The 26,844-nt window shown below is 38.9% G+C and overlaps 1 protein-coding gene across 2 annotated transcripts in view; it reads left to right on the forward strand.

Moving 5' to 3' along the window:
• Window positions 1-26,844, forward strand: part of CDK14 (cyclin dependent kinase 14) — a 487,128-nt gene that overhangs the window by 363,048 nt on the left and 97,236 nt on the right. For both annotated transcript variants that reach the window (XM_084897427.1, XM_084897428.1), the window contains one exon: window positions 7,752-7,800. In XM_084897427.1, coding sequence (XP_084753553.1) covers window positions 7,752-7,800 — 49 coding nt within the window. The remainder of the gene's footprint in view (window positions 1-7,751; window positions 7,801-26,844) is intronic.

Genomic DNA, 26,844 nt, shown 5'->3' on the forward strand with positions numbered 1-26,844 from the left:
GTTTTCTCCTATTAATATTCCCTTAGTATTGGCTCCCATGACATATGCTACTCATGACTGTGTATGTTTTGTGCACTGTTCTATCTACAGTGCCTAGAACAGTGCCTGGCAAGCAGCAGGCACACGATTAATATTTGCAGAATGAGTAAGAGAATGAATGAATACTCATGTCTTCTATCCTGGAGGACTCAGATATATTATTTGTTGCATCAACAAGTGACTAGGGTGACTTTCTGAAATGTCACCAGTGATGTATGACTATGTTCATTGTTCACCCTTATGAAGGACTGGAACCCTTTCTTTTTAGGAAGTAGTCTTGAGAGAGGTTTTCAGGTTCCACCTCAGCCAGGTAATAGGATGCCCACATCTATTTGCTTCTATCATTACTACTTGTACAAGCTCAGAAAGAAAAAGTAAATGCATTTTTAAAATATATTTTTATTGATTTCAGATTGGAAAAGAGAGGGAGAGAGAAATAGAAACATCAGTGATGAGAATCACTAATTGGTTGCCCCCTATTGGGGGTCAAGCCTGCAACCCAAGCGTATGCCCTTGATTGGAATTGAACCTGGGACCCTTCAGTCCACAGGCCAACACTCTATCCACTGAGCCAAACCAGCTAAGACAATGCATTTTTTCAATGCAAAAGATTCTGTAGGAATTTAATTGTGAGTAGTTGGGTATATAGTTAGAGCAGTGATTTTCAACCTTTTTATCTCATGGCTTACAGAAGCTAATTACTAAAATCCTGGGGCACACCAAGTGTATATATATATACTAGAGGCCCGGTGCATGAAATTCGTGCATAGGAGGGGGCTTCCCTAGTCCAACCTGCACCCTCTCCAATCTGGGAGCCCTCAGGGAATGTCCTACTGACAGCTTAGGCCCACTCCCCATGGTTCTCTGTTCTCTGTGGGGCCTACCTGTTCCACACCACAGTGATGAGCAAGCAGGCCCTACTGGGTGCTGTCTGTGGGCTGCACTTGCCTGCTCGCGGTTTGCTGCAGCAATGGCCAAGCAGGCCCTGCTGTCTGCTGTCAAGCTGTGTGGCCACCCTCTCCCAGGGCCGGTGATGGTCCCAGGAGCCTGCAGGCATGGCTTGGTACTGCTGCCCTCGCCTCCTGGGGTCGGCCATGGTCCCAAGAGTCTTTGGGTGTGGCACCTGTCCCCAGGAACCAGGCCACTTGGCGCCACCCTGGCCCCGGCTGCTTGGCACTTTCTATATGCAAACTAACCTGCCATCTTTATTGGGTTAATTTGCCTACTCACTCCTGATTGGCTGGTGGACCTTGCAGAGGTACGGTCAATTTACATCTTTCTCTTTTATTCATGTAGATGTGTATGTGTGTGTCTGTGTGTGCGCGCGTCAATCTGACAAAAATAGGCATGATTTTGGATAATTCACACCAGATGGCTATTGTTGTGCTGACTGTTGTCATTTTTTTATTTAACAATCTAAGGCAGGGGTCCTCAAACTTTTTAAAGTGGGGGCCAGATCACGGTCCCTCAAAGAGCTGGAGGGCCGGACTATATGAACTACTAATTCCTACTGTAACACCTTGGCTGCGCTCACTGCCCAAAAAACCTGGTGGGCAGGATCAGACTCCCCTGGGGGCTACATGTGGCCTGCGGGCCGTAGTTTGAAGACCCCTGATCTAAGGGAAAAGAGGTCAGTGCCCTTGACTAAATAGTCAGATATTGCATGTTTTAAAATTTCTTGCAGCATACCAGTGTGTCTCTTTGGCACATCATTGAAAATTGCTGGTTTAGAAGAGTTAATTACAAAGTACGTCCAATATTTCCAATGGTGTTTTGGACATACTCATTTTGATATTGACTGATATTTATTCTGTGGTATTATTTACATGGGATGATATTAAATCCATTTGTAAAAGATATACTAAAGTTTGAGACTTCTTATGATTTTTCTCTCTATTGCTAGTCCTCCTTCACCTCCCTCCCCTCCAACTCTCCCTCAACCCTTTCCCTGTCCCCTTCCCCCTCCAAAAAAAGAAAAAAAAAGAAAGAAGAATGTGAGTTTACAAATCCTGGCTTTGCCTTTTAAGTCCTTTGAACATACTTGGTCTTTTTTGGTTAATTTAACTATTTGTTTTTGAAGTTAAAAACACAGCAGTGTCTTATAATGTACAAAAAACATTGGTGAAAAGGGAATGTGGAAGTTAACAAAATACTCTGCACCATACAGTCCATACTGATAAGCAGATGAGTAATTTCCAATTTAGGTTTCATTCTCCTGTGGATTCCAGGCAGCTCTCAGAGTGCCTCAGGCCACTTCAGGTGTAGCTCTTTCAAGCTGGGGGCCTTGAAAGTCTGCAGCATTGTTCTCCAGTTGTTTTCCAACGGAATTTCAATGACTGGCAGTGTGCAAGCATGGCTGGCAGTGTGAGGGCAGACCTTCCCAGCCTTCTGTCCCCATCCTCATCACGCTGCATAGCAAGTGATTTCTTCCCTGGGCCCCTGCTGTGTGTGACCATCCTCTGCAGGGTCCCTGCAATAAGAGAAGGTAAAAATCAGCCTGCAGGTTTAAATTAATTGCACTCTTCCGTTCTGTTATGCGTTAGCCACTGCTTTAAATCACAGCATCCTAAACTGCTAGTTTAAACATAATTGGAAAGAGAAGACTGGCATTGAAGTACCCAGGGAGAGAGCAAACTTACTGGAAGACCAGTGTAAAACACACATAGGCAAATACTAGAATAACGTGATACAGTCCCTCCTCGGCAGATGAAGAGCTATTTTATTAAATGTACCTGTTATTCATTTTGAGGGCACCATTGTTAAACCATTTTTGTTCCTAAAATTTACAGGGCAAATGATGTTGCTTTCATTCCAATGGAACATTCTTTTTATTTGTGATGGAAATCGTGGTTGTTTGTAAATGCAATGTAAATGTAATGTATGCTCCTTGCAGAGAACGTTAGAAAGGGCTCTGTTGGAAGTGGTGGACTTGAGCAGTGAAGCTCTGAACGATGCTGTTGGATACAAGACACTGGGTCCTGGTGTTCCTCCTGGTTTCATATGTCTGAGTTTATCTTGTCTTAGTTTGGAAGAGAAAGAGATGCAGGGAGTGGCTGTGCCTCTGGGATCTCCAGAGTCTGTGTCTCTGTCCACATTGCAGTACTTTTCATCCTGTGCTTGTAATTCTGCATTTACGTTTTGCTGCCACTGAACTAGAACCAGGGCTTCCTCATTGCCGTGTGCCCATTGCCCAGTGCGGCGCCTGGCACAGCGGGCAGGTGCCCAGGTGACACTTGCTAAAAGAAGAGTCTGTGTAACTTGAAGAAAGGTTGTAGAATGACTTCTTTCTTATTTTTTTCATCTTTCATACGGCATGTTTTATTATCAATTTTGGCTCTTTTATGCATAGCTAAAATTGACATATTGTAGTTTGTGGGGGAAAAATTTCTATTAGCATATCCTGTCAAGCTCTAAATAGAAGCAATTCTTTGAAATAATATTTATGTGTAGTCATTAATTGCCAAGAATAATAAGTTACTTGTAAATGTAAGATTGTATTAATTTTATCTGTAATGGAATTCTTGTTGCTCCCAAAATCATAGCAAATTATTAAAATTGCTTTGTGAGGAGTACAAAGTTAAGGAGATCAAATTTGTTTTACAAGGACATTTGGTGTAATTAATTTTTAAAATATATCTTGCTTTTTAAATGCTAGACTTTAGATAATAATAATTTAAAAAAACACACACCTTTGTTGAAAGACCTGTTCTTCCCATTTCTCCTTACTTGGCCAAACCTAGAATATCCCTTTAAATCCCTGCTCTACAGCAACCAGCTGAATTATGTTGCATTTTATATAATTCAATCTACTAGATAATAATCCAGACATTGGTTATTCTGTTGGTGAGCACTTTTGCCTATAGCTTTAGATCAATGATATTTGTAGTCAAGCCGATCTTCAGCGAATGCACATCATTATAGCAGTGGCCTTTTTTGATCAATGTACTCATTGATCAATGCCTGTGCCTTGCAGGATTAAATATTTGACAATTACCCCACCTTGAATGAGATTGTTGAATCTTATGGTAGTTATATTTTCAATATTTTGAGGAACTTTCATACCATTTTCCATAGGGGCTACATCAGTTTACATTCCCACCAAGAATGTACAAGATCCTCATCAGCACTTACCTCTTGTCTTCTTGATAATAACCATTTGAACAGGTGTGAGGAGATATCTCATGATGGTTTTGATTTGCATTTCCCTGAGGGTTAGCGATGTTGAGCATCTTTCCCTGTATCACTTGGCCATTTGGGTATATTCTTTGGAAAAAAGATCTGTTTAGGTCCTTTGTCCATTTTTTTAAATTGGATTTTTTGGGTTTGTTAGCTATGAGTTATAAAAGCTTTTATATATTTTGAGATTGACCGCTTATCAGATATGAGGTTTTCTAATATTTTCTCTCATTTTGTGGCTTACCTTTTATTTTATTGATTTTTTTTTTTCCTGCAGGGCTTTTAGTTTCTTGAGATCCTACTTGTTTGTTTTGCTTTTGTTGCTTGTGCTTTGTATATTGTATCCGTAAAATCATTGCAAGGTTCCCTGCTTTTTTTCTATGGTTTCAGGTCTTACATTTAAATCTTTAGGTTTTTGTGTGTTTTTTTGTTTTTGTTTTTTTGTGTGTTTTTTTGTGTGTTTTTTTTTTTGGGGGGGGGGTTAGTTAATTTTTGTAAGTGGTATAAGGTAGATATGTAGTTTTATTTTTAATTTTTTTTTTTTTTGCATATGAATATCCAGCTTTTCTATCACTGTTTATTGAAGAATCTGTCTTTTCTCCATTGAGTATTTTGGCTCCTTGCCAAATATTAGTTGACTTTATCTGCATAAATTTATTTCTGGGCTCTCTTTCTCTTTCATTAGTCTATTGGTCTGTTTTTAGGCCAGTACCATACTGTTTTGATTGCTTTAGCTTCCTAGTAAGTTTGAAATCAGGAAGTAAAATACCTCCAGCTTTTTTCTTTCTCAAGATTTTTTCAACTATTCAGGGTCTTTTCTGTTTCCATACGAATTTTGGGATTATTTTTTCTATTTCTATAAAAAATGTCCCTGGGATATTAATAGGGGTCACATTAAATCAATAAATGACTGGGTAATATGAACATTTTACCAATATTATTTTTTTCAATTATGAGCATGGAATATCTTTCCATTTATTTGTATCTTCTTTAGTTTCTTTTATCACTGTCTTATATTTTTCAGTGTACAGATCTTTCAGCTCCATGGTTACATTTATTCCCAGGTATTTTATTGTTTTATTATTAGAAATGGGATTGTTTTTCCTTATTTCTTTCTTGAATAAGTCGTCAGTGTATGGAAATGCAACTATTTTTTGTAGATTGATTTTGAATTCTGCAACTTCACTGAATTTGTTTATTAGATCTAACTTTTTTTGGTGGAATCTTTAAGATTTTATGTATAGAAAATTGTCATCTGCAGCCTGGTCAGCATGGCTCAGTGGTGAGCATCGATCTATGAGCCAGGAGGTCATGGTCTGATTCCCAGTCAGGGCACAGGCCGGGTTTCAGGCTCAATCCCTAGTGTGGGGCAGGCAGGAAGCAGCCAATCAATGATTCTTTCGCTCTCATTATTGATGTTTCTATCCTTCTTTTCCTTCCCTCTCTCTGAAATCAATAAAAATATATTTAAAACAAAGAAAATTGTCATCTTTTAACAGAGACAATTTTGCTTCTTTCCATTTTGCATGCCAAATTATCTGTCTGTCTGTCTGCCTATCCATTTACTTATTTTCTTGCCTAATTTCTCTGACTCAGACTTCCACTTACTACAATGTTGTATAGGAGTGGTGAGAGTGGCACCCTTGTCTTGTTCCTGTTCTTAAAGGAAAAGCTTTCTACCTTTCACCATTAAGTATATTATAATATTAGCTTTGGGCTTGTCATATATGGACTTCATTGTGTTGAGGTACTTTCCTTCTATATCCAATTCATTGAGTTATCATGAATGAATGTTAAATTTTGTCAAATTATTTTTCTGAATTGATTGAGACAATCAAGTGATATTTCCCTATAGATGTGATCTATATTTTTGACTTGCATATGTTGAATCATTCTTACATCCAGGATACATAGTATTTAAGAAACATTATTTTTTCATTGTTGTGGGAAAATGAAAAGTGACCTGTCATCACCTATTTAAATGTAAAATATAAATACAATTTGCCAAGCAGTTCTACTATTTTGGGGACTCTATCCAACAGAGATGAAATGAGGGCATCATTGTATAGAGATAGATGTGCAAGAATATTTGCTAAAGCATTGTTTTTAAGCTGAAAGGAATGGGGAGCTACCTACATTTTCATCAGCTGAGAATGGTCAAATAACTTATGGTACTTCTATCTTATGGAATATTAATGGAGTTTTATAACAATTGTTACATCTATTTTCTTGATTTAAAGGATTATCCACTGTATTTTGCTAAATGCCTAAAAACTTTTAGAGAATGGTTATTGTACAATCTATCTAAAAAATTAAAATAGTGTATATACTGATGGGTTTGTGTTTGTTAACATAAGAATTATGTGGAAAGAGACATATGAAGCCATTAACTATTGCTATACTCTGAGTGGCCAGATTATTATGATCACTGAACGCATAATAATCTGACCACTCAGTGTATATCCTATATATAATAAAAGGCTAATATGCAAATTGTCCCCTCAACCAGGAGTTTCACCAGCAGGCAGGCCAGCCAACTGCCCATGTCCCCTGGCCAGGCTGGCTGGATGCCACCCATGCACAAATTCATGCACTGGGCCTCTAATATATATATATATATATATATATATATATATATATATATATACACACACACACACACACACACACACACACACACACACACACTGAGTGGCCAGATTATTATGCGTTCAAAGATCATAATAATTTGGCCACTCAGTGTATCATCAGAAGTGAACAGTGGGAGCAGGAGAGATTATCAATATCTGTGCCACTTTGTTGTTTAACTTGTTAAAACAAATGTTATGTTTTAATTGAAAAAACATAAAGTTGTTCAGTGATAAATATACACTATAGGACACTGATAATTTAGCCTAGAGCAGTGGTTGGCAATTGCAGTTCTCGAGCCACATGCGGCTCTTTGGCACCTTGAGTTTTTAGCAAAGGCCAGTTTAAGAGTGCCCTAATTAATAACAATGTAACTACCTGTATAATTTAAGTTTAAAAAATCTGGCTCTCAAAATAAATTTCAATCCTTGTACTGTTGATATTTGGCTCTGTTGACTAATGAGTTTGCCGACCACTGGCCTAGAGGAACTGCAGATGAGTGTAAGAAAGGAGAACTAACAGTATTGTATTTGATCAGCGATCTCTTCATAGAGAAAACAACAGGTCTCGATTTACGGTTATATCAATGTTCTCCTGTAAATCTACTTACAGTTTGGAATTTATATTTATTTTTTTAAAACCCAATTAAAACTTTGTTATTCTGATAAATAATGACTACAAAACCAGATTATGAAACAGAACACTCTAGTCAAAATTAAACAACGCTTTATTGTTTAAAATGTTAAGATATTCCTGTTTTCAAAGGTGAAGCCCTACTATGGCTAGCATAATATGGTTAACTGGAACACTATCTTTTTAAATGTTGAGTTCTAGACATACTTTTTGAACAATATAACAATATATACATTTGCAACAAAGAGTGTTTATCATTTTTCTTTTTGTTTCAGAACGCTTTACTGTGTACAGTTCTAAACACCTTAGACAAGCCTGGAATAAGTAAGTTTTTTACAGATTGTTTCTCTCTCTCTCTCTCTCTCTCTCTCTCTCTCTCTCTCTCTCTCTCTCTCTCTCTCTCTCTCTCAATTTTTAAGACTCTCCTGATAACTTTTCATGACATTTTTTCCATTATTCATTCATCCATTCATTTAACCATTAACCAGTTACTGAGCCCTAACTGTACCAGCCACCGTCTTCAGACTGAAGCAACACTGTTGTATAGACGAGTTTGTGTTCCTAGAGCAATGTGGCCTTGCTTCATTGTTATAAATCCTAAAATTCATTTGGTCAATCTTGTAACTAGATTTCAAGAAACATTTTTGTGTCAGCAAAATAGCATTTATTCAGTACAATATAATGACTGATTTTATCATCTAAATAAGATTGGTGACAACTGTTGAGCTCGATAAAATTGATCTTTCAAATTTTTTCAGTTCACCTATTTCCCACATAAGCTTCATGGGAAAACTAAGTACATACATCACTCCAAGTATTTGCACTCCATTTATTTAATTTCTGTTCTGTCACCTGACCTTGCTAAAATAGTTTTATTTCTTGGTTTCAAAATTTGATGAAATCTGTAGATCTGGGTTACTCAAGTTATTCAAAGGTCTTTTATTGCAAGCCAAGTTGCTAGTAAATCATTGAAAGTTGAAAGGCAGAGTAATTGAGTCACTCGTCTCATAGTGGGTATCACATTTCAAGCACTATGCTAGGGAAAAGGTAACTAGAACTCCTTTGATAAAATATACTATAATTTTTCATAGCAAAATTTTGTCTCTGGGGAATTTAGTGTTATTACCTCACTTTTTACTGTCATTACATTTTAATTATAGATGCCATAAGTTATGAAAATAAAAAATGAAACAGAACCTTTTTAAATAACAATGTCTTGAATCAATACTGTCAGTAGATACAGTGGACAGCTTATTATGAGGAACTAATGGAATTTATACATTAAATTCTGCAGTGGTTTACTTGAAAGATCTGGCCATTTATTTTTATTAAATTCATACTTAGAAGAACACTCTAGTGTAATTATTTTTGTCTAACACATGGCCTTGCATTTGTCATTGGAAGAGTCAGTTCTAAATATCTCCCTAATATTTAGGGAGGCATGTCCTATGCTGGGCGCATTCTGTGTATGTTCCTCACCCTTTTACTGACCACCTCACCCCCATCACCACCACCACTGATCATCAGTTAAACACATTTTAATTATGTGCTTTCATGCATCAGGTAATATATACAGTGTATAGTTTCCACCTTAATGAAATGATTAAACACATCCCTCTCTCCTAATTGCTCAAAAAGTTTTGTTCAACCAACTAACCACTTTATGAAAAATTTCATAATAAAGCAGTTGAATCTCTAACCCTATCTTTGAAGTAACAGGAAAAGCTGGTGCATTCTTTATAATAAAAGCCTAATATGCTAAGTGCCTGGCTGTCTGGTCATCCACTCAACCAATCAAAACGTAATATGCTAATGGTATCTTAAAACCACTCAACTGCTCACTATGACGTATACTGACCACCAGAGGGCAGACAGTTGACCAGTCGCTATGACATGCACTAACTACCTGGGGACAGATAGTCATCCTGTTGACTGTCGCTATAATGTGCACTGACCACCAGGGGGCAGACATTCTGACCAGTAGGTTAGCTTGCTGCTGGGGTCCAGCTGATCAGGACTGAGTTAGACAGGCCGGATACTTCCTGAAGCCCTCTCACAGTCCCACTCTGGCTGGCTAACCTCCAGTGTACATTCCTGACTCCCATTGTTCATCAGCACGGTCCGTTGCCCTGGCCTGGCCTGGCCTGCGCCCTCTCTCAATCTGAGACCCCTCAGGGGATGTCGGAGAGCCAGTTTCAGCCCGATCCCGCAGGCCAGCCCAATAGACCCCACTAGTGCACAAATTCGTGTACCAACTCTCTAGTTTACATATAATCTCATTTATAGAAAATAGCCTCCACTTTAGATAACTCCTTTTCCTTCCTTCAGCCTAACAAAGCTAGAATGTCCTCCTAATTGTCCATGAAAATATATGACAATTCTTATCCACTTAATATAGTCTACAACAAACGGGGGTGGGATGTGGGGGAGGTCTTTGGATGATGCTTGATACTTCTTTCACTGTCCTCTTGTGAATATGATCCCTCACCATTTACACTTGCGACCCTCCAGTCATTCATTGTTGCAGTTGTATTCAGCACCTGCCATCATGGGCACACTAACATATATGCCCCAATGAATAGTGCCTTTCTTGTTCAGTCATTACATAGTGAGAAGAGAACACTCGTTTGCCCATTTACATTACTCTATCCCAGGAGAAACTAGGTTATTTAATGTCTTCCAAAGAGAAAAAGAAAATTGAAGTAGTACTCACACTTTGCATTGTTTCACTTCAATCTGACCACCTACGACCTGATGCTTTCCTTTTTCTGGAAGCTATCATTTATGTCACAATAACAATAGGTAATTTCATTGACAAAAATTAAGATGTGCAATCTGGGTAGTGCTGCTTTAGAAATTTAAAAAATTATGTGTGTTTTACTCAATCTTTAAATTTTTTTAAAAGGTTCAAGATATCAGCTTTTACATTTAAGGGCAAATAAGAATTCTTAGGAATATTATTGCTTACAAAATAAGAGCATAGTGTCTTTTTAAGAAATTACTTTAGAGATATTTATTACTTGCATTTTCAATGGACATAGGATTTATAATTTTTCAACTAAAAATAAGGTCTAAAATACTGAAGGCAGTATTACATTTTCTTGTGAAGTTTTTGTTAATCAGTTGATAGAATTGTTAACTATATTCTTTTCGTCTCTACCATCATATATGCTTTTTAAAAATTTGAGAATTAATTCAAAGTTATTTAATAAACTGAGTCCCAACCTTAGATTACTTTGAAAACATTTTAGGTAAAATATTAAAAACTGAGCTTGAGCTAATTTTTTTTTAAATGACCAACATGACTTGTTTAGAAACAAGCTGATTTTAAGTTCCTGTAAGTCTTATTTTTGTTGCCTCAAGGATTTATTTCAGAAAACACTAAGTGAGAAAATCATCACTAAAAAAATATTAAAATATTACTTTCTGGTATCCCAGTGTTACATACTGAATCCTTAGAGCCAACAAACTCTAGCCTCGGGCAATTCAAATCCCATGCAATTTAGAAAGAACTGAGAATTCAGAGACATTAATTAGATTATTGATTCTTCCCCCACGTGAACCTGTGACCCTGCAACCATCACTGACATTTCAACACTCCCACTTCAGAGTGAGGTCTGGGTTCGGAAGCACTGCACTTAAACCCTATTGAGCAACCACTGACTTTCTCCATCGCTGCAAACACATTTGCTTGTCTACAGCACAATTATGAAACTGAAGCAACTGGTAAATACTCTTGTGCAGCAGTAACAGATTCAAAAGAGTGAACTCATTTGCAAGAACTAATTTGAATTCAATTTAGATGGGTTAATAAAAGATGGGTAGGTTAACATAAAGAAGTAAGCCACTATTCAAGATTAAGTAACAATGTCTTTAATAATATTTATTAACTCCGCTATTAAAGCCAGTGGGTATGTTCACCTGCCTGGGAGAATAAGGATTTTTTTTTTTTTTTTGAGAAATGAATCCTCAAGTCTCTTTGAAGGGCTGTAACATGTGACCCAGATTATTTGGGGGCCAACTCTGCCCTAGGTAACACCCATAAAACTCCCTGCTGACTTCATTTACACCAGTAACCATGGGCATAATTTCATCCTTTGAAGGATTTTTTTAGTATTCTGGGCAAACAAAGCACCAATGGGAGAAAAATATCAAAAGACCTAGCAGCTATCTAAACTCAAAAAGGATAATATAAAGAAGAAATCTTAATTATAGGATTGGGAATAATAAATATACATCAATAAAGAAAAGAGAGTCGGTTTATTCCCTTATCCTGGAAGTGCATGATCTGGGTGGGCTCTTCCTGCTCCAAGGGGATCTGGGGCTGAAGGGACACAAATCTTAATTTTATAAATGCATGTACTGTTTCCTGACTGCCTTCAAAACATTCCACTTTACTGCATTGGAGTTATAAAGGCTCTCCCTATTTTTCTTTCAAATCTCTCTATTTATAGTTGTCTGACATTGGCATGTATGTGCAATCAACCAAGAATTTCAGCCACTTAACAGATCTTTTATTATTTTGGCTGCAGAAGAAGCCTTAGTATATGTTCTCCAGCAAAGTTAAGGGTCGGATTCCAGGAACACATTTGCTTGTTTTGGAACTTTTCAACAGCTGAACAATTTTTGGGAGGTTTGAAAGTAGCAAAAAGAGAACTAGGGATAAACCACCAAAGTCACAGAAGACAAGACTTGAAAACACAGCTGGTAGCTGATAGAGCAGAACCTGCCCACAGACTCGCATAGGTGTCGGCCAGCCTTGTCCTACTTGATCCTCCCACATGCTCTAGTTCTTCTTATAATCCTTCCTGTTAGTTAAGTTCCACTGGATTTATGCAAGAATTTTTAAAAAATGCTTTAAAATCTGCAATAAATACAGATTTTTAACAACAAAGCTACCTTTATGAAGATGCAAAAATAGAGAAGAAAGCATTCACCGGTGTATGTATATTTAAAAGTACCAGCAATCACAAGCCCTAACATAGTGTTCTTGAATTTTCCTTAGAATATTTATCCAATTTGATTATTAACTTCCAATGCATATTTTAAAGATTACTTGCTAGATAGTCGTGCCATATGTGTATAAAATGTATTTAAAATAAAATTTGGAGGAATAACAGATTTCACTCCATATATTTATGTTGGTGGTTCTCAACTGAATTTTATTGCCATATTTAATTGCTTATCATTAAGATTTAAGTTAATGCCTTCTCAAAAAACTGAAGGCCCATGTTTTCTACTCGATCTTATTCTAAGCTGATCTAAAACATTTTAAAATAATAACATATTACAAAATAAGAGCTTCCAATTTTTTTACCAGTTGTTTAGGAATGTTAGAGGAAGGTAACTAGTTATTGACACTAGGAGGAGCAGTTGAGTTGAGCCAAATCTTTATCTTTTTCCACTTTCACTTTTTCATTGTTGATCATTTTTGTTATAATTCTATTTACTTCAAAGTAAATGTTTTAATTTATTTAATGCCCAGAAATTTTTTCTTCTTCTCACAATATCTTCAAAGAAATTGCTCTTTACATCAATGCACTTTTTTCAGGATAGGTTTATTGTGGTCACAGACACTGGGCAGACATTTTAGAATTCTGTCCTCTTAACTCAAAGGAAGAGCTGGAGTTGCAAATGTCAACTGCTGAGCTCTATGGAATTGAGTCCAGTCTTAGGAGGCCATGTGGAGTGTCATTTCACACCACACCCTTGAAAATATTGTTTTAACACGTGGACAATCAAATCAAAGCAAGTGTCCTGACCTTGGTTATCCACACATGGTAATGTTTGCAGACTTCATGCTGTCACCTGCCTACTTGAAAATCACAGTTCAGAGCAGTTTCTGGAGGCATTTTCATAAGAATGAACCATTAGTTCAGGTACTAAAAGCATTATGTAGGTAAGATGTTTATCACATCCATTAAACCCCTTGCCACCCAATGAAAGCAGTTCTAGAAAATTGCAGAGTGGATTCTTGAAAGGGAAAAAGAGGGAGTTCTAAAATAGCAGCTGCTTTCCAGGCTCTCGAAGCAGTCCTAGTCAGCATAGAGAGGTCCATCCAAAGACATGGGTTCGGGGGGCCAGGAACACAGAGAGAAAGCTGTCCAAGAGAAAGCTGGCAAGTTTGCCAGAGGCCTAGTCCTGATCACTGATAGTAGCAAAGCATAAATGTGATAGCATATGAAATGTTCCTGGTCAAAGCCGTAACATACCCTCATTGATCCATAGTCATAGCTGTGATGGGGACAGAAGGGTAATTAGCACTGGGGCGGCCTTTTGCAATATAGAATTTGCTTTTATATATATTATCAGATCCTCATATCCTTGTAACAGTGTTGAGGAGGTAGTCGGGGAAGACACGTTAGCATTTTATAGCTTGAAATAAATCAGTAAAAAAAAAACTTGCTCAGTGAGGTTAAATGATCAAGACTACTGAAAATCATAGCTTGGAATCTATGCCCCAATGTAAATCTTATGGAAGAAATATTACCAGTTTTAAAACCCTGATATTTGAGTGGGTTTTAAACATATAACAGCAATAATAACAGCAATATCTGTTGTTATTTTGTTTTCACTACAACTTTGGGCAGAGAAATCTCTTCTGGGAACGGAAATCATTCATCCCAGGCTAGTTTTTATGCATCTGGAGAGCTGGGATGGAGTAGAAGCGTGACTTCCTGTGTCTTAGGGAGATAGTGTTTGCAGCAGGCTGACCACCCACTTCAGATCGTGCCTCTCTTTGTGCCAGTGCTGGGGAGGGTGCCATTTGGACAAAGGTGGGATTGTGACAGTCTCCATGCCAGAGATGACAGCCTGCTGGCCACCCACTCAGTTCTTAGTTCTGAGATTTGTTGTCCATTCCACACAGCTCCCACTGTCCCCAGGAGAGGATCCTCTGGCATTCTGTGTCACTGCCGCATTTCTTGTCCATGTCTTTCCTTCTGAAATGAAGCATTCACTGTCATTAATAATCCCTGGTGATGGCCAAGGGCAGGCCCCGTGCTGTTTGTTATCGGTTGGGCATGAGTTTTTTGCTTTTCGTCTGATGGAGAGAAAATATCCATCTCCTCGCTCACTAATTGGCAGTACGTGCCAGGCCTGGCGTTGGCAACAGCCATTGTTTTTCATCCTGTTAGATTATGTGTTGGATTCGTCATCCAAAGTACACTCTTAGGGTGCAGCTAATACCTTCCTTTTGCCGTCCAGCTCATTAAGGAATAAAACCCAGCCATGCTTCTGCAGCAGCACAGAGCTTCCTGCACGGTTCCCTGAGAGGAGGCCGATAGAATTAGGCTTTCTTTCTTTTTTTTCTTCTTTTTAAAAAAATATATTTTATTGATTTTTTTTTTTACAGAGTGGAAGAGAGAGGGACAGAGAGTTAAAAACATCGATGAGAGAGAATCATCTATCAGCTGCCTCTTGCACACTCCCCACTGGGGATGTGCCCGCAACCAAGGTACATGCCCTGACGGGAATGGAAACTGGGATCTTTCAGTCAGCAGGCCGATGCTCTATCCACTGAGCCAAACCGGTTTTGGCAGAATTAGACTTTTTTTTTTAACTGTTACCCAAAGCAGATCCTAGAAGTATGAACTGAAGAAATCCCTCTGCTCCTCTAAAATACAGAATGCTGCGTTTGTATTCTGTGGCTGCCATAACTAATTACTCCAAGTTTATTGATGTAAAACACCACAGCGGTATCATCTCACAGTTCTTCTGGGCAGTCTGGATGGGCTCCAATGGTTTCTCTGATCTGGATGTCACATGGCCAAAGTCAAGGTGTTGGAAGACCTGGACTCTGTAGGAGGCTCTAGAGGAGAATCTGCTTCCAGGCTCATTCAGGTTGCTGGCAGAATTAAGTTTCTCATGGTCAGCAGGCTGAGGCCCTGTGTCCTTAACTGGGTTCATCTGGGAGCCTCTCTCAGCTCCTGAAGATCACCTGTGCTCCTCATCATGGTGTCCTCTCCTTCAAACCAGCAGCAGTGCAGTGAGGCCTTCTCATGCTTCAGATCTCTCACTTCTCCTGCTGTGATCAGTGGGGAACTCTCCCTACCTGTTGCTGGGGGTGGGGAATGGGCTTCTCACCATATCTCAAGAAAAAGAATTTTCTGAGAGTCACACAGGAGGATAAGTGGTGTTTATTTCATGGAGTTAAATCCCTGAGTTTCCATCTCCCACTGTCCCATCAAGGTCAAGGAAGGAGTCCAGTTGGGCCTTTAGCAGGGCCACGATTAAAGCCATTGCCCCGAGTTTCCATCCCATGTTGGGGCACAGTCCAATCCAGTATCAGGTGAACTTAGTCTGTGTTCCCTGCTGCAGTCCATCAGTCCATTGTGTGTGGGGTCTGTAGGAAACACGAGCAGGAGTAAAGCCTGAGGAACAAAAGAGCAAGAAAACAAGCGCCAACAAAACCAACTTTGTCTGGAGGATAATGTATTCCCAAATGTTCATGGGCTCCCTCTGGCCATTGACTTCTGTTCCAGGTTAGACTGACAAGTACCTGTCCTACGTCACCCCAGCTTCACTGCACATGTATCCATCTCCACTTTGTGGGACCCCTTCCCCCAGTGATTTGCAGGGAATGGACCAGTGGTTCCCAGGAGGGTCCAATTGCAGCTTCCTGATGGCCAGGCTTAAAATGTCTGGCCTCCCTTTTGCTCCTTCCCTGTTGTTAATAACCAGCTAATGACGGTAGTATCACGTCCACCCTCTCTTCTGCCCCCAGTGAGGCAGTTTTCTACTTCTGAGGCCCACGTGTGTAGTTCAGGTTAATCTCTCTATTTTAAGGTCTGTCCCTGTAATTACATCTTCGAAGATTCTGCCATAAAAGGTAACATATTCACAGGCTTTGGGGTTTGGCAAGTGGACATCGTTGCGGCCAATCTGGTTTCCACAAGTCGGTGCTGGGGTTTCCTATTCAGGGAGGAGTCACTGCGTGAGGCAGAGCAGAGGGGCAAGCCCAGCTCTCCCCGGAAGTCACGGTCTGCTTTGCCTGGTCTCTGGCCCATCAGGTGACAAGCATAGGCTTCCGGCTGATGGTTCCACTTTTTGCCTGGTTCAAATTAGGTATCCTCCAAATTATATGTAAGTAAGTAATTATTTTCCGCCCTCAGCACAGAGAAAAAGAGCATTCTCAGGAAAGTTTATAGTCACTGAGAGAAATAACATTTGGCTTGACATTTCTGTCCCCTTTAAATCAGTGCTGTCCTGTAAGAGCCTTCTCTGTCGATGACCTTCCTGCACTGCCCAATGCAGCAGCCATTAGTCCCTGCGGCTATTGAGCACTTAAGATGTACCTTGGGAATTTAATTGTAATTTGATTCAAATGTAGTTAATTTAGCCTTAACCGGTTTGACTCAGTGGATAAAGCGCCGGCCTGCAGACATAAGGGTCCCAGGTTTGATTCTGGGACACAAGCCCATGTTTGGGACTCAATCCTCAGTAGGGAGCATGCAGGAGGCAGCCGGTCAATGATTCTCTCATCATTGATGTTTCTATCTCTCTCCCTCTGAAATCAATAAAAATATTTTTAAAAAAATAAATAAATGTACTTAGTAAGTGTAAATAGCCATATGCTTAGCTGCTCTACTGGGTGGCAAAGCCATAGATCAACATGTAAACTATTCCTTTATTTTCAATGCCCACAGCGTCAGGCAAGTATGGATGTCTGATGCTTTGGAAATTCTAAGCTCAAGAATCCTTGCATTTTGTACTCAAGTACCAGAGAGCTTGCTTTATATTTTTGTTTCTCACTACTGTCTTTTATTTGTAAACACTCTCAGAAGATAATAGCTCCGGAGGACCAAATAAGTTGTAATGAATCTGCAGAGGGACTAGTGGAAGTATCAAAGAACATCAAGCACTTATTCCTTCCCCTCCTGCTCTCCTCTGGCAGCCACGCTGCTGCCTCCTCCGGGGTACTGCCTCTATTCCTTTCTCCTTCTCCTGATCTCTCTTTTCTGTTGGGAACGTCTAGGGGTTAGATACACAGTTCTCTCCCCTTTTTGAACTCCTTTAAGGAGTTTACCTCTCTGCTGTTGTTCCCAGCTCCCTTGATCTCCCCTAACTCTACTCAAAAAATATCATAAAGGCTCAGCTGCCTCTTCGCCACATATGAGGTACTATTGAGAGGAGCTCCATTTTCTAAATAAGCTTCCACGGGCCTCTGTGGGCACATATGTTAATTTCTCAGCTTCGGAACACTGAAAACTGCTACCCTTTAAACAGTGGATTGTGAACAGAAATGCATACATTTTTACTGCTCTTTATTTGTAAGAAATGCCAGGTATGAGATCCTTTTCTCACTGTTTATTTATATCATTTTCTTTGCATTAAGAAAATGTTTATGAGTTTAGAGAATCGTTAGCCTCCAAATGAAGATGAACATAAGAACTCACTGGACAAAGAGATGATTTTTTGTTTTTTAATCCTCACCCGAGGATATTTTTCCATTGATTTTTAGAAAGAGTGGGAGAGGGAAAGACAGAGAAAATATTGATGGGAGAAAACACATCGATTGGTTGCCTCCCACACAGGGCCCAGGCCAGGGAGGAGCCTGAATCCTAGGTATGTACCCTTGACTAGAATTGAACTCAGGACCTTTCAGTCCATAGGATGATGCTCTATCCAGACTAGCCAGGGCCAAAGAGATGATTTTAACAGCATCATCTTCTGTGTCTACTGTCACCCACTTCACACTTTACCTTGATGGTGGTTTTTTTTGTGGTTCCACTTTTTAAAATTATATTTATTGGAGTGACATTGGCTAATATGATTATATCGGTTTCAGGTATGGATTTCTGTGTTACGATATCTGTATAGTGCACTGAGTGCCCACTACCCAAAGTCAAATCATCTTCCATCATAATATATTAGGCCACCTTCACCCCCACCCTCCTGCCCTCTTCAAAATTAGAATAAGATAAGAAGTCCATTTATTTATAGGGACAAGGGGTCCCCCTCATCATTTAGGGAGACTTTCTATAAAACTGGGGCTCAAATTCCACTCTTGGTGAATATACAGCTAACAGACTTATTCATATTGATCTGTGCATCTGACCTGCTGTATAGAGAGTGGTCTTACTGACCCTGTAAGAATATACAGCCAATAAATATTATTGATATGAACCAATAAGGAGTAGAAAAGAGGAAAGCAAACTCATTATTGGCCCAAAAGACAAGAAAATGCCTGAAAACAGCATAATTTTTGGTATCATAGGGACCAAGTTCCCATCCTAGATCCACTACTGAATCATTTAATATTCAGGAAGCTCACTAACCGGTCTGATCCCCAGTTTTTCAGTCTTCAGATCCCTTGGCAGGATTTTGCAAGTATTGAATAGGACATGGGTGTAAGTGATAGAGTACCTTCGGCTAACGATAGCTTTCTTCCCTTCTGTTTTTTTTATCACGCCCTGCCTCCCCTGCCAGTCAGGGCGTTTCATTCATTCCACATAAGCAGTTGTCCTTGAACATGAATTCCTCCACAGTACAGGTTCCTCGGATATCTTCCAGAGTATCTGTTCTACCTTTCTAGGAATAGGTACAGCTCAGTCACCAAATCATTTTTTTTAAATACTTCCCGTGTAGAAACAAGAGTCCCCCTTCTCTAACCGTTCCTCCTAAGAGGGCTATGTTAACAAATAGCATTGTTATTTGCTATTATTATATAATTAATGTAAAACTTACCAAACTCAAAGCATCTGGTAGACCTTTTCATGATGCTTTCTATGCATGAACTGATGGGTAAGTCTAAACCAAGTGTGTAGCCCCTGGGTGTCCACTTGACCTAAGGCAGGGGTCTGCAAACTGCAGCTCACGAGCCACATGCAGCTCTTTGGCCACTTGAGTTTTTAGCAAAGGCCAGCTTAGGAGTACCCTAATTAAGTTAATAACAATGTACCTCCCTATATAGTTTAAGTTTAAAAAAATTTGGCTCTCAAAAGAAATTTCAGTCGTCGTACTGTTGATATTTGGCTTTGCTGACTAATGAGTTTGCCCACCACTGACCTAGAGAATTTAGTGGTAAGAATGACAATAATTATTCTTACTGTTTACAGCTTTTAAGTAGGGAAGGTAAGTGGCTCATCTCTAGACCCACAGTGAATAAAGGCTGGGAGCATGGCCTTGGTTTGCTACACCTGTCGTTACTGGGGAGCAAATGGGTAGGAGACTACACGGGCCTTCTTCTGTCAGACACTGAGCCGAGTCCATACCCTAAGCACAAATCCCATGTTACCTTTTTATATCCATCATGGGAGTGACTTTCATTGTGTCTTTAACAACAACAACAAAGACACATTAAATGCCTTAAACACACATATCTACAACCCCCAAATTAATTGTTTTCTCATCTAAAAGAGCATTTTTTAGGATCTCAGAAAAATCTAGTGGTGATTTACAGTTGAAGTCTCCAGTGAGTATATATGTGTGTGGATATGTTACTCCGACAATAAATGGATAGAAATATGAACTCAAAGGGATCAGTATTCTGGCCTTCATTTGCATTGTTATCCAGTGTATCTTTGTGTATCTGCATGTGAATTCTCTGCTAGTCCGCAGCTGTATTTAATCCCTCAAGACTCAATATACAAACATAATTCCAAATAGAGAACTTCCCTTAAATTATTCAGATCTCCCCATAAGTGATTTCCCACTCTTCCTGCAGTGGAAAACATTTGATCATAAATTCAATTAAATCAGCCATCATCTTTGTGATGTTTGTCCAGCGAAATCCTTTAGTGACTAAGCCAATCAACATACCAGCTGTGTGTGTGTGTGTGTGTGTGTGTGTGTGTGTGGATGTGTGTGTGGATGTGTAGGTGTGTGTTGTTTATGGTACGATTGTTGTGGGAGAATCGATTTGGAGTAAAGATGAAGAGTAGTTCTCATTTCTGAGGCCAAATTTTGCCCACTTCACTGCAGCCAAGGTTTAAAAGATTAAACTCTTAGCAGGGCTAAAATCATTGTACTCACTAAAATACATTGGTTTTTATTTCCCAACTCTGAGCCTAGTTTTAATATATTGAGTTGTGTTTTTTTTTTATCGAAAATGCCCTAAGAGGACTATAGTACTGTTTATGGTTTCTCATATGTATGATGGCTCAAGAGGTAAGATTCATTAGAGGCTTATGAATGTTGATTGTTTTTCATCTTGATCCTAAAGCATTTCAGACAACAGATATAATCAACAGCCTCCCCCTTTTCTATCATACCTTTACTACTGATCCTACCAATGTGGATGTAACTGAACCTTATTTATGTATCTTTACATACTAGTATGTGTACACTCATCTGTCCTGTAGAGGGCAGTATGTTCTGGAGAGGAAAAAAAAAAGGTTACAGGATAGATAAATATCGCCATAAAATATTAGATAAGCAACTGATTTTTTTCCTGTTAGCAAAATAGGTCAAATATCTCCAGTAAGAAAGCCTCATGCTTTGATTGCCTGCCCCTCTCAGCATCTGCTTGGATGGCAAATATTTTTTATGATTTGGCTGTGCTATCTTGGAGGCTACTTAATTTGAGGATCACACAAGGTTCTATGCCTTGGCCACCAAATGGAACTAAGCATATCATTTTATCTATAAAGATAAATACAAATGGGATTTTCCATTTGTCTGCTATTTCTTGTCACCCTGGATTGAAGTTTAGCATTCAAGGCGAATTATACCTACAGTTCTAATTTTATTTGGTAGTCAAATGAGGCATTCTTTCCTTTCCTATCTTTGCTACCCACATCCCTTCCTTTTTAGTTCTGATCCCTGAAAGATTTTAATGTCTGTTATTTTTCCCAAGGGAGTGCAAAATATTTCCACAGGGGCATTTTCTATACATCGTGATTTTAGGCTCCTTTCCTTCCTGGCCAGCACATCTTTGGAGAAATCCCTGACCCAGCTCTCTTGGCTATTGTTAAATTCTCAGTCTCTCAATCCAGCCCTCCTCTTCATTTAAAGAACCAAATCCTCCAACTGTCTACACTACACAGTTCTTTTTTAAAATTTCCAGAAGCTGCAACAAATTGTTTAAGGACAGTGGAGCAGCACTTCCCAGTAGATTCTTATGTGTTGATAGGAAGGTTCTATATCTGCACTGTTTAGTATGGGAGCTCCTAGCCATGTGTGGCTATCTAGTAACATGTGTTTCATGCAATTGGGAAACTGAATTTTTTTAAAATCATATTTAATTTTAATTAGTTTAAATTCAAATAGACACATGTGACTTGTGGCTCCCAAATTGGACAGTGCAGAATAGAGCATGACTTCTGATCACTTTACAGCAAATGTCTTACAAAATATATTGTGAGCTGGATTAGATTTTGCAGCTTAAAAACCTACTGCCCAGGCTTTCATTCTCTTGCTTGTTTTTTTCTTATATAGCTGTAGGCTTAAATCTAAATCTTCTGACTCGGCTCCAGGATTTTCCCTCTCTCGGAACATCTGAGAGATTTTCAGTTTTCAAATTCTTCGATTTTGTTGAATATTGAACGTGTCTCTCTTGGGTATCCAGATTGGAGTTTCAAAGCGTGGCATTCCAGCAGCTCTCATTCTGTGGGCCCGGGCCATTTCAGCCTCTGAGCTCAGTCACCTCTTCATATCTAGTGTTTTCTAAATATAGAAACAAACTTAGCAAATGTGCTAAAACCTATCAAGCTACATACAATAACATTTTCCTAAATTGGAGTGCATCTGCGCTCGCTCTCTCTCTCTCTCTCGCTCTCTCTCTCTCTCTCTCTCTCCCTCCCTCTCCCTCCCTCTCCCTCTCTGTTTCTCTGCATATATATTTATTTACACTGAAAACAAATAAAGCCTTTTTTTAATGTCCCATCTCCTCTGAAGCAACTTCAGTATTCTTTTGAAAAATTTCTTGTGAGTTCCCAAGCAATTATTTTTTAAATGCTTCCATATTTTTACCCATGATCTGCAAATGCTTATCTTTAGTTTTCTACATTATGCTGATGTTGTTGGTTTTAAGGCATAAGAAGGTTTTTGTATAATGGTTTGTGACATGCCACTGGCTTCTGCCTTTTGTTACAGACAAGCCAGAAAACACTTTTACCTACATGTTCCTGGCAGTTATAAGTACTTGGATCCCAAATGATAATAAATGCAGCTTTTTAATGCTATTCATTTATCTTTCTTTTATTTCAGCTGTAAAGACAGAATTAGTGCTCAAAAAGACAAATAGCTCTAGCAATTATGCCAATTTGGGATCTCCTTAAACCAAGGAAATACATCAACACCCTTCTGTTATAAGTCATTTTCTATAAACAGCCAGATGTGGAGTTAAAGGCAAGAATAAAGGAATGTGCAACTGAAAGGTTGTGCTCACTTTCAGCAAAGACAGCCTCAGCCTATTCTGTATTCATCATCCAACCACCCTTTGTAGCACCCATGCCCCTAGATCCACAAACTCCTCCACACAACGAGAGGAAAGCCGGGATAGTTGATAGTCATATTGTTCTTTAACAGATCAACCTCTGGGGAAAGTATAGGCATCCCTATACCACAGGGCACAACAAAGCAAAATAGAGAGAGATCATGAAGTTCTTGTCAACCCTTTGCTAGTAACGGGCTTTAGGACTGGGCTCCCATGCGCAAAGCCAGCTTCCTGCCATTCTGAGACTGGTAGGCTCTCTGTTAATGGACATGTGAGTTATCTGCAGATACAGACTGAAGTCTCCATGGTGAGGCAACTATTTCTGTGTTGGGAATGCCACTTGCAAATTCCAGAAGCACTTTAAAAGAGTATTGCATTCTAGAGATGCAATCATGCAGGATCACCTAGGTAATGAAAGGTCAAAGGCCAGGGCGTGGCATGGGAAGAAGAATGTAAGATACCAGTTCTTATCTTTTCTTGAGTTGGAATACACCCTGCTGATTTGTTGTTAAAAATCTTGCCTTAAATCCCACATTCTAATGTAGGAGGAAATAATGTCTTGCGATGGAAATGTATGATGCAGTTTTTTCTAAAAGTTTAAAAACCTCTTCTCTAATGGCTTCTCATATTGGTAGCATACATCACATTATATCACATCATAGAATAAGTTATTTTCAAGACCTTGAACCGCAAAACTAAAGCACAACCAAAAATTGTGTTCTCCGTACTAACTTTAGCGTCAGCCACATACAAAGTTACAGCAGTCCCTTCCAAACACATGTTACAGTTACTCAGTATTCCAGTGGATGTCAGCTTGATGTTCTACAGCTCTGAGGCCCTGGTTCAGATGTTAGCAAGTCATTCCATTTGAGGACCCTTGGCCCAGCAGGGTTGGGACTGGGAAAAGAGGAGTGAGGATGGCTGAGTGGAAGACATGCTTTCTCACCATTGTCTTGATATCTGACTTGAGGTCAGCACCCTAATGTCTGAGGCAGGAGGAAAACCAGACATGTAAGATAGGCCAGGGAAGCAGGAACCAAACATGGCAAACCATAAAATGAGGAAGACACTGGACATTTGGAAAGAGGACTGACATAGTTGGAGTAAAGGAGATACTGACAAAGAAGGGAGTATTCCTTAGTGTGCAACACAGCAAAACACACTGACAAAATCTTCTTAAAATTAAGAGGCAGGTCCTGAAGTATATCTATCAAGAAAATGTTTTTATTTTAAGGCATATAAAATAGTATTTAAAGTGTTTTTACTTATGGTGCTTTATCATTGTTTTATTTTTAATGAGCATTTAAAAATGAGAACTTGTGCTAGCTGGTTTGTCTCAATGGATAAAGCATCAGCGTGCAGACTGAAGGGTCCCAGGTTCAATTCCGTCAAGGTCAGCTACCTCGGTTATAGGTTCGTCCCCAGCCCAGGCCATAGTCAGAGTTCATGCAGGAGGCAACCATCAATGTTTTTCTCAGTCTTTCCCTCTCTCTTCCACTTTCTCTAAATATCAATGGAAAAATATCCTTGGGTGAAGATAAAACACAAACAAAACAAATAATGAGACCTTTTTCGTATAAATTTACTCATAACCTCAATCCTTCTATTTTTTTTCTATTTGTTGTAAATTTCACAAGATGTTTTCTTCCAAAGTATTTTAGAGATATATTCTGATTTGGGAAAAAATATTAGTCTCTTTTTTATCATTTTAAAAATAAATATATTATTTTGTATCAGTTTCAAGTGTACAGCATAGTGGTTAGACAATCATATACTTTACAAAGCATTTCCCCTGGTAGTTTCTGTACCACCTTGCACCATACATATTATTGCCTCTATTCCCTATGCTATACTTTACATCCTTTTGACTGTCCTGTAACTACCCATTGGTACTTCTTAATCCCTTCCCTTCTTTCACCCAGTCCCCCAACCCTCCTTTTAAAATACTTGTCTTACTGCATCCAGTAGGGTCAGTGTGATTTTGTACATGTGCAGAGTGGTGGAGAAGTGGCACAGTGTTCATTGTTAACACCAGCAGCTGCATTTGTCCTGGTGCAAGGGGGTGTGCCTGCAGCATGCCAAACACTTTGTCGGCATCACCTAATTTAATCCTGAAAAATAACTCTCAAATAGTTTTCCATAGTTTTCAGATAGGAACAGTTAAGCTTAGTTTAGAAAGGTGATTTCCCTGTCTTCAGTTATATTGTAGCCTCAAGAGCAAGTCTATAAATATATCCTTCATTTGCTATTTTATAGATAGCAGAGCTGGGACTACGGCAAGGCAGGTAAGGCATTCACTTTGGGTTCAGAATTTAAGGTGGTGCCCCTTCCACAAAAAAAAATAAAAAACACAATAAACCAGATAAGTAACATTTTAATGCAGTATTTAAAAAATATCAATAGGGAGTTTCAGTATTTTCTTTGCTCTCCTTCAAACAGTGATTCCTTCGCATCCATTCCCCCAAATCCACAACCTCCTCCTTAAAAACCAGTGCTGGTGAGGTAACAGAAAATCATTTACTGCTGAGGGCACTGTAAACTGGTAAGTGACATACAAAACATCATAGAAACATGTTAAAAAACCATAAAAATATTCATTCATGGTACATTCAAGAAGTTTAATGTAATATCATCTAAATGTTCTGGGTGCTTGGGAGTGCACAGGTGAGGTCCTCATGGAGCTGACCTTCCTGAGTATCAAGAACAATAAACAAGCAATAAAACAAACAACAACAACAAAAAAACAACACATAATTAACCTCAAAGAGTGATAATACATGAAGACAATAAAAGAGGTCAATCTGAGAAAAAGGAACAGCATCGGCCAAACAGGCCACAAGCCATATGAGGCTGGGATTTGGACTGTTTTGTTTCTCTATACTTTGCATCTAGAACAGAGCCCACCACATAGGAGGATCAAGAAGCATTAAAAGATTATTTTGGCTTTTCTTTAGACCCTTGTAGAGGTTGTCCAACCATTCAGCAGACTAATTTCTTGTACTACACATAAGCACACAGGCCAGCTCTTCTTTCCATCAGAATGAACTCATAGTTTCAAACACCAGCTGCGATGTTAAAAGAGAAGGAAGCTGAAATTAGTCCCCAGCAAATCGATTCCTCAGTTGCCTTGAACTAAACTTCAACTCATATACTCTGACCTCGCTGAATTTTCTTTCATATTGGGTTTAAATGAGAAGGGGAACTGTTTTTTGGTGATTTCCTCCAATTCTAACCATTTCATATCTTTACAATACAATCCTTTTTTTTTTACAAAGTTGTAGGAAGACATTATTTCTTCTATATCACCATTGGATGCTAAATTCTACCTTTTGACTTAAAAACAAAACAAAACTTTTTCCTTATTACATTTTTCTTATCTTGGATCATGTCCAGTCTCTAAGGAAATAAACATGCGAAGAGTTCTGTGGAATGTTAACTGCACCCGTGTTTTTCTTCCTTTTATCATGCCCCAAGATTCGCCCAAGTTGATATAAATTCATCATGCCTTCTTTAAAAAACACAACAGCAAGGCATTCTTCCTTTAGGAGTCAGGCTGTAAAAGGTGATTTCCTTTCACTCGGTTTGCTTTAAGCCTGTAAACAGCATTATAAGTGAAAAATCTGATGTATTTGTTAGGCTATTCATTACCAAGTTATATTTTTCAGTTCTCAGTGAAAGGTTTCTTGAGAACATAAACTTTGAAGAGGTTTTGTTCAGGATTAAAGATATTTCCCTTCTCTTTTGGCAAAATAATATCACGGAAAGATGATGACTTCCAGGAGCTATTTTTAGCACTGTTGACAGGTGAGGGACACATCTGGCCATTGCGGGGAAGCAGATACCAGCCGCCCAGACCAGCCTGCAGTGGTGAGATTGGTAACTTCTATAGGGTTTTAGAGGAATGAAAGGCTGTGAGGTTACCCTTCTCCTTAACTCAGTTTACTATAATACAGATACACCAATAAGTTAAACTGTCTTTCAGAAGCATT

Source organism: Pipistrellus hanaki (genome assembly GCF_964339955.1).
Source record: "Pipistrellus hanaki genome assembly, chromosome: 10".
In the NCBI taxonomy this organism is placed as follows: Eukaryota; Metazoa; Chordata; class Mammalia; order Chiroptera; family Vespertilionidae; genus Pipistrellus; species Pipistrellus hanaki.